This window comes from Lathamus discolor, chromosome 6, assembly GCF_037157495.1.
Source record: "Lathamus discolor isolate bLatDis1 chromosome 6, bLatDis1.hap1, whole genome shotgun sequence".
NCBI classification, from domain to species: domain Eukaryota; kingdom Metazoa; phylum Chordata; class Aves; order Psittaciformes; family Psittacidae; genus Lathamus; species Lathamus discolor.
Window position 1 is genome coordinate 29138427 of NC_088889.1, and position 17381 is coordinate 29155807.

Below are 17381 nucleotides of genomic sequence, written 5' to 3' on the forward strand. Positions count from 1 at the left end.
GTAGTAGGCTGTGCTGGAACAAAAATGCAATGAAAGAAACACTGGATGAATGAATGAAAAGCCCTGCTTTGCAATCCCTCAGCATGGCGGGACTGCAGCTCATGACCCCTGCTTCCTCCCCAATGGGTCCATTTTTTGGACTACCATGGCAGCAAGAAGCAATTCATGATAACATTTACACGCCAAGAAAATATCAGGTACAAATGATAATAGTAATACAGTAGCATCAGAAAAAAAGTACAATGAAATCCGTTAACTTAATGGGAAAATAACTAGAGCAGCTCTAGAATGTGCAGTGTTGCGCACAGTCTAGGCATGTGTTCCTTGCACGTCCACCTGTTGGGAGTTAATTGTCTCTCTTTTCCTTTTGCTTGGCTGTGTTCTATGTTTGCAGTATTCCCCATTCCTCCTCAGTTTGCTCTAATGAACAGAACATCTATTAAGCTGAATATTCCTTTCCTGCTTTCTTCAATGCTGATAGGGACAAATACAGTAAACATTACACTGCCTCTCAATTGTATGCATACAATCATGTCTTCTTCCACCTCTGACCTTTTGTCTTCTACAAAGTAAATCTTGATGTATATTTATTTTTTTTTTTTTAATTCTCTTTTTTCCACATACTGGTCAAAGGAGCTCAGTAATGTCAGAAAACCCCTCAGAGCACTCTGATTTTAATTTTGTTAAGGAAAGTTATTTCTGATCTCTAGAATTTCAGTTCTCTTTGCACTGCAGAGGTGCCTGAAAGCTAGCATTTGGTTAGTATTACTGAAAAAACTTGGATCACCTTGAGCTAATACACTTGCTTATTTGGCTGAATTGAAATACTCTGTTAGACTTAATAGCTCGAGCTTCTTTCTTCACATAACGTACCTAGCAACACAATCATCTATTAAGACAATAATAGTTAGCTACTTAAATAGCAGCAAATTTGCTCTTGTCTAGAAATACTGCTGACTTGTCTGTAGTTTATTTACTGCTTGTATTATTTCACTCAGTTTTTTACATTGCATTGCTGCAAATAAGGACGTTGTTTTTTAAACCTAGGTTGAACTGCTTGAAGCAGCTTTGGATCATAACACAATAGTCTGCTTAAACACTGGCTCAGGGAAGACTTTTATTGCAGTACTACTCACTAAAGAGCTGTCCTATCAGATCAGGGGAGATTTCAACAGAAATGGGAAAAGAACTGTGTTCTTGGTCAACTCAGGTAAGAGGAAAAAAGCAGACTGAATTCCTAAACATGTTGCTAATATCTTCATTCCTTAATAGAAGTTGTGTAAAAGCAGTTAGGACAAACTTTATGCGAAAGTCTTCAACAGAAAGGATGTGATACCTTTCATCTTTTGCTTCTAATCCATTTAATATAACCTGTTTATGACATCTTCTGTTTCCTGGTGTGAAATTAAGGCATTGAATCTGAAATGTAATTTAGTTACCAATCTGTTCTCTTGCTGTGCTTTTACCTGGAGGCAGTTATGAATGCCTGACTTAACATTAGTCTAAGCTAAAGATTTCTATCACACATGGTGCTAGGTAACATGATGCTCATCTTGAAAATTAATGTATGAAAAGATCTTTTATGTGATTCAGATTATTTATTTTTTTTTTCTTAGCAAATCAAGTTGCTCAGCAAGTGTCAGCTGTCAGAACACATTCAGATCTTAAAGTAGGAGAGTATTCGAGTTTAGAGATAACAGAATCATGGACAAAAGAGAAGTGGAGTCAGGAATTCTCTAAGCATCAGGTAATTTATTAAGTATAAATTACACAAGCAGAATCTACAGTAAGTTAGGCTTGATCTGAAGTGATTTCTTCCAATTATATGTTAATTTTTTTCAAATTCAGCATATTTATATTATTTGTATGTGAATTTTCAGGCAAAGCATGTTTAGGTGTTCTCAGCCCTTTCTGTTACAATCCTTCCTCCCTGCTTCCCCCTCACCCCTCCACCTGACCCCAGTATCCTTCAGTAATGCAAGTATTTGTAATTTCTGTGTTTTCATCAACCACTACTAAACACTGGAGAGAAAATGTCTGAGGAACTCTGAAAAGTAAAAGTGTTTTTATACTTGGTGGAGTTCAAAGTCAGCATAAAAATAGCGCATCATTTTGTTTAGAAGCTTTTTATCTGTGATAATGTACGAGAAAAGAGTTTTCCTTTAAAAAAGAATTTGATAATATCCTGCTTTTGTAACCATTGCAGGTGCTTACGAGTTTATGAAGAACTATCTTTCTTGCCAAGGACATGATGACCCATAAGGGACACTAACTTGTTATGGATTTAATGGCATTTGTTCTATGTGGTCTTGCTGCTGTTAATATCTGTTTGTTGTATTTGGTGTTTTGTTTGTTTGTTTGTTTTTTCCCTAGGGATGTGACTGGTGATATGTGTGTGTGTCCCAAATATATCAGTCCTTCATAAACACACACACACACACACACACACACACACACAACCTTCAGACAGAGTAATTTCTCTAGTAAAGAATGTCTTATTATTGCTTGTCCTTACCTTTTGTATATAGATGAATCAGAGGGATTTTTGCTACTGCTGTCTAGCAAGACCCACAGAACACTTTCCTATTTCACTTTGACTTAATACAGCTTGAACTTTTCTTATACTGGCACTTGTGTTTTTGTTTTTTTTCATCTAGGTTCTGGTTATGACATGTCATGTTGCTTTGACTGTTTTGAGAAATGAGTATTTATCCCTGTCAAATATTAATCTTCTGGTGTTTGATGAGTGCCATCTTGCAATCCAGGATCATCCATACCGTGAAATTATGAAGGTGGGTTTCCATTGCATTAATGTTTTCATCCTTGGTTGAGGAGTCGTCTGTGGAGCTGGGCGGGGGGGGGAGAGGGCGAAGGTGGAGGGGAGTGCAGGGTGGTCCTGGAGAAGTGGGAACCGTTTAAGGCACCTTTGCTACCAAGGAAAGATATCAGTGGAAAAATATTTCTGCTGTTGTCATGAGTTAAGAGTTCAGTAGTATAATGAGATACACTGTGTTTTACAGTGGGGATTGAAGAAAAATCTGGCATTAACAGAGAAGATAAGTTATCTTTATAGAATTGGGAATTTTATGAATTCCTTGATTAAATATTTGAGTTTGGAAATGGGATATGCTAATCAGTTCTAATTATTTTTAAAATACTGATTTCCGGAGATCTTTGTTAGGGTTCCTTCTGGGATATTCTTGGCTTTATTTGGTATTTGGCTTATACAATGCAAGAAACCTGTATAAGATGTCATTTCGAATCTCTCTTCAAGTTTATCAAGAGCATGTGTCTTCAATTTTTTTAGATGATACTTTAGTTTTTAGATGGTGTGGAAGTATTGTGTGTTTTGTAGATGCAGCAAGGCTATTCCATGTAATGCTAACTCTTCATATTTTTCCATGTTGTGAATATTTACTTTTCCAGATGTTTGCTGTTAAATGTTACTTAGTTTCTAGTTTAACTCTCAGTCAGTAGAATAGAAAGTATTGATTCAATGTTCAGTTCCTTTTCCAACTAAGCATCTAAGTTTGCAGTCTACTAGCTTGATAGTAGGTTTGCAGGATAACTGTCCTAAGGTATTTCGTTCTGTTTTACTGAAGATCTGTGAGGGTTATCCATCATGTCCTCGAATTTTGGGATTAACAGCTTCCATTTTAAATGGGAAGTGTGATCCTGCTGAGTTAGAGGAGAAGATCCAGAAACTGGAGAAAATTTTAAAGAGCAATGCCGAAACTGCAACTGATTTAGTTGTCTTAGACAGGTATGTTATACAATTATGGCTTTTAAAGTGATGCCTGAGTTTTCATTTTGGATAGAGGAGTAACCCAGTAGAAGTATTTCCTCTTAAATTTTAGAAAACTGTATATATGATACCATTACTTCTCTTTAGGGTGGGGAGGGAATGTTAACTTGTGTTTTAAGAAACCATTGTTGGCTGATTGACCTGTATATTCAGAGATTCTCCACAATTGCTAAGAGTGAATGAAGCAAGCAAATAAAACAAAAAAACAAAACCCACAAACAAAACAAGGCACAGAAACAAACCAAAACAAAAGAACAAAACAACTAAAAAGAAACCCAAATAAGCCAAAGAACCCAACGAGCCAACTAAAAAAAAAAATCCAACAAAACCCAATATACCACCAGCATAACAAAACCCACTATACCACCAGCATAAAAAAAACACATTCCACAACAGATTTTGAACTTGTAAAATGCACTGCCTTATGTTTGGAGAGTAACTGGTTCATGTTAAGTGTATGCCATAATGTTCCTATTTAATTTAGAAAAATGTTGCAACATCCACAGTACTTGATGGTCTAATGCCAGAAAAATTACATGATTCCACCCCATGAATGAGTAACCTGGGTTTATAGAGGCTGAAAGTCAGTAGGAGATCAGAGGAAGTAATGAAAACAATATAGAAATATCAGAACAAGTGGGTGTTTTCGAAAACTCTGTTCTTATAGAATGTATAGTTCTGTGAATGTTGTTTACGATAAAGATGGTGGTAAGGTGGTGATTTGTTGTAGGGGAAAACCAGTGTGAGATGATCATATGTAGCATGTTTTCTTGCACTAGCTGTACTATGTCATTGAGTTTTGAACAAAATTAAAGATGGTTATTCTTTATGTTCTGGAACAGGTGTTTTGTGGCTGTTTTTTAAATGCAGCTTATAAACTTCGTAAACCATGTGCTTTTAAGAATTTTGCAGTTATAGCTCTTCCATTCAAGACTAGTAATTATTTTACTTGTGTAAATGTATGCGTAGACCTAATCTTATGTTATGTAGATTGCTTTTGTTTGGTATATCAAAAGAGTATATTCTGGAAAACCAAAAGTGAGGATGGTTAAGTAAATTCAGTCTGGTTTGCTGTAAATTTTCCAGTATGTGAAGCTAAGATAATAACCTCCTCTTTTAGGGAGTGTATTAGAAAGAACAGTATTTTAGAATTAAGTAGTTCAGTATTTGGGGTGGTGGTTTTTCTACTTTAAAAGTATTTAGCTGTATATGTATTCATCATTATTAATTCATGGTGTGGAAAGAAATGTACTTGAATACACTTTGTGTTGTTATTTGCTGTATAATCTTAACAGGCTGAAATAGCTCTGACTTCCAGAAGCTTTATTTAACTTGTTCTTTGCCCTCAATTAAGATACACTTCTCAGCCATGTGAGATTGTTGTAGACTGTGGACCATATACTGACAAAAGTGGATTGTACGGAAGATTATTAAAGGAATTGGATGAAGCACTTATTTTTCTAAATGACTGCAATATATCCGTACATTCAAAAGAAAGAGATTCTACCTTAATTTCTAAGCAGGTAAGAACATCAAGCTATGTGAAAAGCCTGGGGAATAGAAATCTTATTACTGTTTTCTTTGCCATGTATGTTACATTACTGAAACTTTCTAAGCTAGCCATCACAGACTATCTGAGCAAAAAGAGTTCTGATTTTTGTGCTCACTAACAGGGAAGGTCTTTTCATAAATGAATGGGGCTTGAATGTCAACCGTTTATTAGAACTTCATCTAGTTTGAGATTTAGATTTGCTTAAGGTAGTAAAAAAATTCTCTGATGTATTGGGTCCTTATTTCTGAAGTCAAGTATTTGACATCTTTGTGGTCGCCTGTAACCTTTGAATAATTCAGTCTAGAAGAGGAATTAATGCCTCAGGAAGTATTTGGAAAAAATGTGCCCAGGTATAATGAAAGATGATAAAGTAAGAATTGGGAAAAGTTCCAGCCATAGATCTAAACTTTCTACAATTGATTTTGGAACGATATTGGACTAGTGCTACACCTTGCTGGAATGGAATTTGAACCTCTAGCTTGCCCCCAACTTTTTATGTGTTTGCCCCCTGTTGTCATGTGAGATGGCAGATCCAGGAGGCATGGTGTATTGACCTGTCACACATGGGGTCCAGGCAGCTTTTGTTTCCCTCTTGGGCTTTGTGGTTTGGAATTGCCTCCTGAGGTACAGCTATGTAGATACGTAAGCCTTTGCTCAGCAAGAAGTTTGTAGTGAGTCGTACTTCTTTAATAGTCCATGAGGAAGTTGGAGAATATATTTTTCTTCAGCCCAAAGTGTTCTGAAGTGTTCTTTAACATTCTTAGAAACCCACCACTCTTGATGCTGTCCAGAAAACAATTATTTGCCAGATACATAGGGAAGCCTGTTGCAGCTGAATGGGAAAAGCAAATCCTGCTTACTTTGTGCTAAACTTAAAATGCAAAAGGCTAAAATGCATAAGGAATGCTGGGAAGTGGGGGGAATCCTCAGAATTTGCATAATCCAGAAGAGTGGATTAAATGCTATGCTTCTAACGCACATAACCCTGTGTGCTTGTTTTCTGATCAAGTAGTTCTCTAAGATGAAGGCACCCATATGAAGAAAAAGAAATCAGTTTTCAGTTTGAGGGGCCTTTTGTCTTGGCACTGGAGAACGTCAAGCCTCTGTGTACAGTTACAGTAGTTTAGATAAATTTTGCCCTTAAATCTTATAGCCAACAAACTTCAGGGATGATAGGGTAAAGAGGGTAATAACCTGTTCTTCCTCACAGAATGGAAGGAAGATAAATTAAAGCAGCAACTGAAACTATGAACCTGATGGTTGTTACAGTTCTGTTGTAGTTCTTCTGTTGTAATAATACATCCAAATCATTAATCTTTTTAATGGTATTGTCAATGTAATTTATCAACCCATTTCTGGATTCCTAGTTTAACTACTTTAGCTTTTGTGGAGGAAAAAACTTGCTGTCAAAAAAGACGTTGATGGTACTCAAGTGCCTATGCTGTTTTCTCCGAGTAGGGTATAATTCTCTGTTTTTTCTATTCCATCCACACATACAATACCCTAATTTTTTACCTTTGAGAGGCTAGACTTGCTGAGATTACCCAAAGGCCACTGCACAACTTTCTGGTAGGATACTTCTGAAACTCTGGCAACTCTCAGTAACAAAGTAAAAATGCCCAGTAAAGCATTAATTTTATTAGCTCTGTGTTAAATATAAAAGTATTCTCCTTTTTAGCATAATTATCTTAAAGTTAATTTAAAGTTACAATCTCTGCAAAAGAACTGCAAAATACTCTTTTAAGCTAGTGTGATTTTTGAAATTCAGAAATGTACAAAGTTTAAAGTTTAGCTGTAGTAATTTAAGGGGGAGGGGGGAAACTTGCTCCATTAGAAACAAAGTTGCCAAGGTCATTTAAATAACAAAAGCAGACTACTAAATATTCTTATAATAGAACAATTGTAATAATCCTTGCAAAGATTGTGCTATGTAAGAAACAAGATCCCAGTCTTAAATGAATAGTTCATGAATGTACTCCTTTGAACTGATATTTGAATTCATTTGTTGTAGATATTGTCAGACTGTCGAGCTGTGTTGGTTGTTCTGGGACCCTGGTGTGCAGATAAGGTAGCTGGGATGATGGTGAGAGAGCTACAGAAGTTTATCAAACATGAACAAGAGGAGCTGCACAGGAAATTTTTATTGTTTACAGACACTTTCCTAAGGAAAATACATGCACTCTGTGAAGAGCACTTCTCGCCTGCCTCACTTGATCTGAAATTTGTAACCCCAAAAGTAATAAAGCTGCTTGAAATCTTGCGCAAATATAAACCGTATGAACGGCAGCAGTTTGAGAGTGTTGAATGGTATAACAATAGGAATCAGGATAATTACGTATCTTGGAGTGATTCTGAAGATGATGAGGAGGATGAAGAAATTGAGGAGAAAGAGAAGCCAGAGACTAATTTCCCATCTCCCTTTACTAATATTTTATGTGGAATTATTTTTGTGGAAAGAAGATACACAGCAGTTGTTCTAAATAGGTAAAGCTTTTTGTTTAAAGAAAAAATAAAATCTTTTAAAGAAAGAAGAAAGGCAGACTCATCTGCCAGCTTTTGGGTGTATTATGAATATATAGGGAATTGTCTTGTATTTTCAGAACTTAAAAATAAAGTTGGTTTAGGAGATCATACTGGATCTGCATAAAGAATAACAGAAAAATAAATCAGGCTGTGTGCATATGGGGTGGATGAGAAGAATATGTGTCTTTGAAAATTGTACTCACAGGCTTGTTTTGGACCTAAGTTAGTAACTTGATTCCTTTAGAAGGCAACACATGAAACACTGTTTTTAGCCTATAAAATAGGTATATCCTGATTTGTTTTAACCAGTCTTTAAATTTGTATTTGCAGTGGGTGCTGGAAACTTCTCTAGCCTACTGAGTGCAGTACTTCTGGAAACTTTACCATTACCTTACTAAATCACAGTATTATATGATCCAAGTCTACAGAAAATCAAATTTACCCTTGCACAAATATCTCTTAAGATTTATCACTACTACTTTAACAGTTGGATTTTTATAAAACGCTTATTCAGTCAAACACTAAGCACTTTCTTACAGTCTCCACCGAGAAAAATGTGAACCCTAGAATATTTGCCTATTTGCGGCACTGTAGTTCCTTATCAGTTCTTATTCCTGAATGTGATCTATTTTAGTTATGTACAACACTTAATTGTTTAATGCTGTATTCCGCAAACTATGAATGACATCTGATTTATTCACTTACCTTGATTTGGGGTTTTAATAGGTTTTTTTGGTAGTGTGCTAAATGTGCTGTGCAGTTTGTTTATTGCATCCTGGATACCTCTGAATCTGACCTTGCTGTTATCTTTTTGCCAGAGTCAATAGTCATAGAGTGTGTCATATCTTCTTTGATCTGCACACTTGCCTATGTTTAGGTTTTTTTGCGAGCTTCATCTTTTTTTCTTTGCCTTTTTTGCATTTATAAACGTTTTTGTAAATATGCAATATGAGGCAAACTAACCTATTCAAGTAAATGAACATACTTTGTTAACAGCTCCTGAAGAAATAACAGATTCTTATAAACTTTTGCTGAGCTGAAAATGAATATTTCATTATCCCATGGGAGAAAACAGAACTGTGAAAAATATCCTCCTCTTTTTGTGAATGTGATTTAATCTATACTTTTTCCACTGTGCATTCTTGTAGACTGATTTATGCACGATACTATATACTAACTGCCATTGAACCTGACAGAATGTGATCTTTAGATCAAATCAGTAACCAAATTCTACTGTTTCTAAGCTATAGACACCTTTGGTGCAGGTTATTGGTAGCAAAAAATAAAACTGTGTGTAACTTTTTATCCACTTCTGAAAGCTAGCTATACCAGGCTTTCCTTAGCCTCATGTAACACACCTGGACTCAAAATAACTGGGTTTTCAGCAGGCCTGAGTTGTTGGAATTAAGTCTGAAAGCCTTCAGTGAAGAACCTGACTGTAACCTCACTTCTGTTGAGTGGGTTTAGATCAAGGGCCTCTGCTAAATGTAACTATACTTGTACTGCATATAAAGGTGGAAAAAGACTGTCTCCATTGAATAAGGCAGTGAATAGTGTTTGAATTTGGGTATCAAAGCCACTAAAGCTTCCAGTAGTCCAATATAGATCATTACGCAGAACTAAGTTAAAGCAGAAAATATATTTTCTTTTTCTTAAAATATATGTATTATGGTCATTATTTAGAGGCTAGAATCTCATTTTATTAAGTCTGTGAGTGAGGAAGGGCAAAATTTATGGCATGTGTTGTACTTTGTGGGAGAAATGGGTAGAAATTTTCTCTGAAGCAGTAATCATTGCTAATATCTTTCTTTAGAGATCTTTAGCAGCAGCCACTGCACATATTGTAAATACTCCAAATAAGAAGGATAAAAAAAATCAACTTTATCACACACAACTGATGAAGTGCGTCACTTACTGTTTTATTTTGTGTACGGAGTGGGCTTCTGGTGCCTATAAGCTCCTTTTCAGAAGAGGAAACATTTTATAAAGCAGAGTTTTTAATTTTCACTGCAGTGTTCCTCAGCTCCCTTAGGGAGGCGTCTGAAAGCAGAAGTTATTTTATGTGTTTGAAAAACAACACCTGTTACCTACTACTGATGGTACTTCATTAACCACAAAGTTGAAGTCTTGGGTGCTTCCCAAGAATTTGCCAATGATGTGCAGAGAGAAATGTTTATTCAGATTTTTTTAATTGTCCATGTCTGTAATGAGTGAAGTACAGTAAGAATGTTTGAGATGCTTAGTAGGTACTCAGACTGAAGCTATATGACTTGACAGAAATGCCATGTGGAAAAATAAATATATATTAAAAAAAGGATTCTGTCCACTTACTAACCCATGCTTTCTTAGTATTTCTGTCTCAAGCCTAGACTACATATGGAAATGTGAATTAGTTTAGCCTTGAACTAACAAATTGCATGCATTTGAGTACAGGAGAATCATTCTTGTCTGCTTCCACAAGGATAGCAAGCTGTTTGCCACTTTTCCATTCTCATGCCTGTACTTCCTGTCCATTCCAGTTTTAACAGATTGCAAAGGAACAAAGTGGTCAAGGTGCTTTATGTTCCCATCAATCCTGTTTAAAACGGAGACCAGGAAAGAGGAGAGACTTTGGTAGCTTCTGAGTATAGAAGGGGCAGGGAGAAATTTGCCATTTGGTTTGGCAGCAGTTTGCAGGGCAGGTGGTAGACTGGCACAATACCCATCTTTGTATATGTGAGGCAGAACTGCTAGAGGTTTAATTGGGAAAGGTTTGAATTGCCACTGGAGTATGCAGAGGCAGGCTGTCCTTCAGACATGAGGAGCACCTGGTAATGGATATGATGGATGTCCTGTGAGCAATGTGGTGCTGGAATGCCTGTATTAAAATTTGCAAGGGATGTAAATTTCTTTGTATGATCCCTTGATTTTTATTGGCTCAGCTGCTCGAAGACCTGTTACTTTTCAGAAATCCCAGGTTCGGTCCATGCTGAAAACAGACAAAGATACCACAGCATAATTACTTTGCGCAGTTATGCTTTTAAATTTATAAGTGCCTGGTTCTGGATTCAGTGTATTATGTACATGAGCGATCTTCTACCTTGTCTGTGAAATCAAAACATTGGAGAAGCTATGCTCTTCTACTTCCGTAACCTAAAGAAGTACATAGGGGAATGAACTGAGAGCGTGGCTGATCCTTACCTCCCTGATCAGTGTGCCTTTTGAATTGGATTAAATCCTCCAACAGTAGATGAATTTGGGTTAATTTCAGAAGTAGTAAGCATCTCACTAGGTAGGCTGAGCATCAGTCTTTAGAAACAGAGGTCAGCATTTTGTCATTAGTATACCTGAACAGAATATGTATTTTAATATTAAGGAGAATAACATGTATGTTTTAACCTAAAAGTTAAAAACTTATATTGAGGAAACATGCCTTGAGTTAGCAGTTACAGGTCTTTCTGCTAAAATTACTCATAATTTACAGAAAGTTAGATTAACTAAAGCAATTGTTACAGCACCCTACTCACAACAAGGAGCCTTAAGGCTTTGGTTTTACCTTTGCATGTCTGAAATGTATAATACATGCACACTCATGCTGTGCATGTATGCAGATCGTCTTTTATTCTCCTGACAAAGATTTTTCACTAGAACTACTGTTTTTAAAGAAGGCTAAGGTCAGTTTGTGTTGGCATGGCTTAATTGTCATGCTTCCTTTCTTAATTTTAATGTAGATCTTGCAAACAAAATATTGTTTTCCATTTGCTAGGCTGTGCAACTTCTAAAAATGCGTGTAATGTTTTTAGGTTGATAAAAGAAGCTGGCAAGCAAGATCCAGAACTGGCTTACATCAGTAGCAATTTTATAACTGGACATGGCATTGGCAAGAACCAACCTCGTAACAAGCAGATGGAAGTAGAATTCAGAAAACAGGAAGAGGTAACTTCAAGAAAAATAATTGAGTACTTCCAGCACCTTTTATTTTCCTTTTTTTTTTTTTTTTTCATCAGCAAGCAGTGTCTGGGGTACAGTCATTGGAAGTCCAGGGGATACCCTTGGTTAACAAATATGCGTACCTACTGGAGATACAGGTGACTTTCGTATTAAAAGAAACAAAACATGTGTGGGGACATTGCTATGTCATATTACAGAAGCAGAAATTGAAAGTTCACATAAAGTCATGTTTGTGTCTAGTCAGATCATCAACCATCTATTTATTTTTTTATTATTATTATTCTGCATTGGGTTAGTAGTAGCCCTGTAATACTGTAATGAAAATGAAATTCATTTACATTTTCAACAGTTAAGTTGGTTTTAATATTTATCTTTGCTAAAAGTGAATTTGGTAAATCATTAAATTATATACTTATAAAGCCCCATGACTTTGACCTCATTTAAAGCATTCACAGTATTTTGAAAGCAAATGCATTTATCGCATACTCCTGGCTGGGTTGTCCTTTTGGCTGCCTCATCTCCCCCAAACCTTTCCTTAGTATTGGTTAGTAAATAGTATAAATATCAGAAGTACCAGTTCTAGAATATGCTCTACTCTACCAAGAATGTTTTGACCTCAGAAATGGTTGGAAAAGCTGCTGTCCTGAAAGCATCTTTTTTTTTTTTTTTTTTAATATTAGGGCAGAAAACTTGTAAATAAGTGCGTGGGATCTTCTCCACTGTTAATGGCTGTAGTAGCTTCTTGGACTCATCTAATTCCACTTACCAGATTTCATTCCGAGAAATCGGCCTGTTCTGATAGTCTTGCTGTGTTTCTGGAAAGCGTTTTTTCTAATGGTATTATATCTGCATATTTAGACAAATTTTTGGAACATCTGATCCACTCTTTTTATTGGCTTCTGATGTATCTTATGATGGAAACAGATCTCAGACTAATCTCTCAAATGCCTTCATTATTTTTTCAGGTTCTTAGAAAATTTCGAGCACATGAGACCAACCTACTCATTGCTACTAGTATTGTAGAAGAGGGTGTTGACATACCAAAATGCAACTTGGTGGTGCGTTTTGATTTGCCCACAGAATACCGTTCCTATGTGCAGTCAAAAGGAAGAGCTAGAGCACCAATTTCCAATTACATTATGTTAGCAGATACAGACAAAATCAAGAGTTTTGAAGAAGATCTGAAGACATACAAAGCAATTGAGAAGGTATGAGGTTAAAGGGGTGTGCCTGATTTTGTTGAATATGTCACAGTATTTTTTTTCTAAGGGAGAAAGTCTCTTATGTCCTGTTTTTGAAATGTTAAGATCCTCAGAAACAAATGCTCAAAATCTGTTGATACCAGTGAAACTGAAACTGAACCCGTTGTTGATGATGATGATATATTTCCACCCTACGTGTTGAGGCCAGATGAGAACAGTCCAAGAGTTACTATAAACACTGCTATTGGACACATAAATAGGTAAGAGGCATGTTAATGTTTTACTCCTTGTATTTGAATAAAAACTTTTGTAGTCTGTTTCACATAGTTTGGGGCATTGTACACCTTTCCTCTTAGGAATCTTAAAATCATAAAATAGGTAGGTTGGAAAGGACCTTGAAGAACTTCATGATATCTTCTCTCCCAGAGAAAGCAGTCCCGGTGGTTTGAAGGGGTAATTTGCTTTTTGCCTCTTTATCCTACAGAGGTTCTTGCTCTGATGTAGCAACATCGATTTCTGTTTAATTTAAAGCTGTCCTGAAAACGTTCAGTTTAAAAATGAGTAGTAAGTTTATTAGGGTGGGTTTGGGTTGTTTTTTCCTCTTGATAAGCTAGCTTAAAATAAAAATCAAGTGGCTTGTTAAAACTGGAATAAATTCTTCCAATTCTAATATTTGTGTCTTATGTCATAGCAATCTGTTGTCGTATATAAAAACAAACATATAGTAAGCTGAACTCACTAGAAGTTCACAAGACAGGATGGTATGCTTCCACGGAAGCTAGCCAAATGTCATCTTTGTAAGCCCATGGCATTTAGAGGATGTCCTCAGCGACAAGTAAAGTTAAATGTTATGACACTTGAAAAAAGGCAAGGAAGAAGACCCAGGGAGCTACAGACTGGTCAGTTTTACCACAGTCATATGGAATATTATTGACTGAGTCATCATAGAAGCCCTGTCCAGGCATGTAAAAGAGAAGAGGGTTGGCAGCAGCCAGCAGTTTTAAGGGCAATTTTAGCCTAAACAGCTTTATTGTGTCCTCTGTGATAAAGTGACTGACTCTAAGATGGGGAAGCACAGTGAATGTCATTTACTTAAGTAAAGCTTTTGATGCAACTGCTGTAGTACCTTAGTAGCCAAATTCTTGAGATGCAGACCATTATGGTGGACTGCTTGGTAAATAAAACCTGGCATAGCAGTCAGGTTTGAAGGATGTAATGGTAAATGGTTCAAAAGCTAGCTGGTAGCTGGTTATATGTGGCATTATTCATGGCCCATCGAGAGGTTCAGTATGGTATAACATTGGCATGTTTGCAGTTGATGCCAAGCTGGTAGAGGAAGAAGTGAGTGCAGTGGAGGAAATACTACCATTTAGAGGGAGGACCATGACAAATAGGAGGAATAGAACAACAGTAAACTCAGGAGATTAAACAAATGCAAATTCTGGGACCTGAGATGGAATAGTCCTGTACATCATTGCAACCTTGAAACCACCCTGCAAGACACTAGCTTTGTAGTAAAGGACTTAGAAGTCTTCTGCTCTGTAGTGTAGAATATAAGTTAGCGTACCCTTGCAGTGCTCATTATGGCCCGAAGTCATCTTCTAGCATTTACACCAGTAAAGCAAGGTTCCACTGAAATATGTTTAGGTTTCAATTTGCAGGTTTTGATGAGTTGTAAAATGTTTTGTCAACTTAGGTACTGCGCTAGATTACCAAGTGATCCATTTACACACCTAGCTCCCAAGTGTAAAACACAAGAACTACCTGATCATACGTTTTGTTCTACTCTCTACCTGCCAATCAACTCACCTCTTCGAGCTTCAATTGTGGTATGTATCTGGGGAAAGAAAAGCATGGAACTAAGTGAAATATGTTGGTATTGTTGTCTGTGCTATTTCTAGAATTAATGTCATTGTTACTTATGTAAATCACTTTTTCTTTCCCTGTATTGTGCTCTATAACTGTATTTATTAGATCAGTGTTTGTTTTAATCTGTTTTCAAGTAGTTACTGTTTATTCCAAAGGCGAAAATATTTAGATATTCTTCTAAGTGCCTTTTTTTCCCCCACACATTTATGTAAGTTTTATAGAAAAATGTCCTTTATTGGTTTTGATCAGTAATTTGCTGAGTTCTTGTTATTTTGTAATTCTGGCTTCTGTGAAAAACAGCATAAGCCTGAATATCTTCACAAAACTGTTGTCAATGTATTTTTTCCAAAAGTCTTGTTTACCTAATATGTTTTTATTAAACTAAAGACACGTATAATAAGTAATGCATTAACTGAAGTTTTTAAGACATATTTAAATGTTTATAGGGTCCTCCAATGAGCTGTGCAAGACTGGCTGAAAGAGTTGTAGCTCTTATTTGCTGTGAAAAACTGCACAAAATTGGTAAGAACTGGAAAAACAGTACCTCTTTTGTAAAGAATATTTTATAATTGAGAAATTGAACATGAAACGGGTGTTATGCATATACATATATCTCTGTCATAGCCTTCTGCTATAGTTTCCTTTCTCTTGCCTTGTTTTGCAGTACAATCATGTTACTAATTTAGCTGAAGTTAAATTTTCCAGGGGAAGCTTGTTATTTAATATATCTTGCCTTAAACAGCAAACGTAACATTAATATGAGATGTGCAGATTTTGACATTGAATCTACCTAATAGAGGGGAAATGAGTTTTGTTCTCTAGATGATGCTGATTATAGGTCAGGGACTATATCCTGCAGCCAAAAGATAACATTTTATTTTTTTTTAATTGTAACAAATTAAATTATGAAATACACCACCCTACATTTATTGTATTTTCTACTGTATCTTAAGTCATGTTCCAAAAATGGGAATTGCAGGATTACTTCAGCTCTCTTGTCTCTAGTAAGTGTAATGCAGCTTTTTTTTTTTTGTTTGTGGCATTATTTAAGAGTGTTTTGATGAGGTACAGAAACTTTTACTTATCTAAAAAAGAAAAAATTAAATCTCTAGGTCTGGGGTTTGTATTTCCTCCCACCCACCCCACCCCACCCCCCCCCCCCAGTTAAATCTTTTGATCCCTGAATTCGTACCAACAAATGTAAAATACCATGGTAGCAAAACTCAGTATTGGGAGTGAACATTTAATGGTAGCAACTCCCTTTTTAGAATGATAGACGAATATAACTGTTCCATCTTTCTTGGCATAACTCCATGTGAGTGATTTTTTAGATGGGTATTTCAGTCCCTGGTTGTTTTCTATGGGCAAAAATAGTTTAGTTTTCTTTGGAATTTTCATTAAATTTTACTTAAAATTTAAGAGGGTTTTTACCCTAAATGAGGGGATTTTTTTGGTGTTTTGATGTTGGTTCTTTTTTCCCCCGAAATTCCATCTTTTTCACTCTTTCCCCGAAGTTACACATTCTGAGCCTTGCAGTAGTTAAGTGTATTTTAAAACCTTAGCTGAGGTGTTTTTACAGGCAATCACATCTGCTGTGTAGTATCTGAAAGTGCCAAGATTTGATTGTTCATAATGCTTTTTCTTTCTACTCTTTCATAATATTCAGGTGAACTGGATGATCATTTGATGCCTGTTGGTAAAGAAACGGTTAAATATGAGGAAGAGCTTGATTTACATGATGAAGAAGAAACCAGTGTTCCAGGAAGGCCAGGCTCTACAAAGCGGAGACAGTGCTATCCTAAAGCTGTTAGTATCTCTCACTTTGATCAAATTACTAACTCTTAATCTTCTCAGATAAGAATCTTTTACAAGTCTTACATTTATAGTGGAATACTTTACAGTTTTATCTGCATGGAAACTTGCACTGTTACCTGAATGGGCTTACAGACGATATGCTCTGGAAGCATGCCTGAAGTTCAAAGAATGTACACTTTCGGTAAAACTCGTTGACTGTATTGGCCTAGTTATAGAAACAACTAGGAGGAAAAAATGCCTTGCATTAAGAATCTGAAATCTTTAAGTTATCTGGTAAATAACCAAAGAAGAGATTCAGAGCAGCCCTACAGAGAAGGACTTGGGGGTGTTGGTCCATGAGAATACGAACATGAGCTGGCAGTGTGTGCTCGCAGCCCAGAAAGCCAACCGTATCCTGGGCTGCATCAAAAGGAGCATGACCAGCAGGTCGAAGGAGGTGATCCTGCCCCTCTACTCTGCTCTTGTGAGACCTCACTTGGAGTATTGTGTGCAGTTCTCGTGTCCTCAACATAAAAAGGGCATGGAACTTTTGGAACAAGTCCAGAGGAGGGCCAGGAGGATGATCAGGGGACGGGAGCACCTCCTGTATGAAGATAGGCTGAGAAAGTTGGGGCTGTTCTGCCTGGAGAAAAGAAGGCTGCGTGGAGACCTCATAGCAGCCTTCCAGTATCTGAAGGGGGCCTAT

General features: G+C 36.5%; 1 protein-coding gene across 1 annotated transcript in view; it reads left to right on the forward strand.

Moving 5' to 3' along the window:
* Window positions 1-49: 49 nt before the first annotated feature.
* The window catches only part of DICER1 (dicer 1, ribonuclease III), a 45137-nt gene continuing 27805 nt past the window's right edge, over window positions 50-17381 (forward strand). The window contains 14 exon segments of the mRNA XM_065685520.1: window positions 50-73; window positions 75-197; window positions 1048-1210; window positions 1617-1747; window positions 2658-2792; window positions 3603-3763; window positions 5160-5328; window positions 7369-7841; window positions 11663-11795; window positions 12776-13018; window positions 13118-13272; window positions 14709-14841; window positions 15328-15403; window positions 16548-16687. Of these exon segments, the coding sequence (XP_065541592.1) occupies window positions 50-73; window positions 75-197; window positions 1048-1210; window positions 1617-1747; window positions 2658-2792; window positions 3603-3763; window positions 5160-5328; window positions 7369-7841; window positions 11663-11795; window positions 12776-13018; window positions 13118-13272; window positions 14709-14841; window positions 15328-15403; window positions 16548-16687 (2259 nt within the window).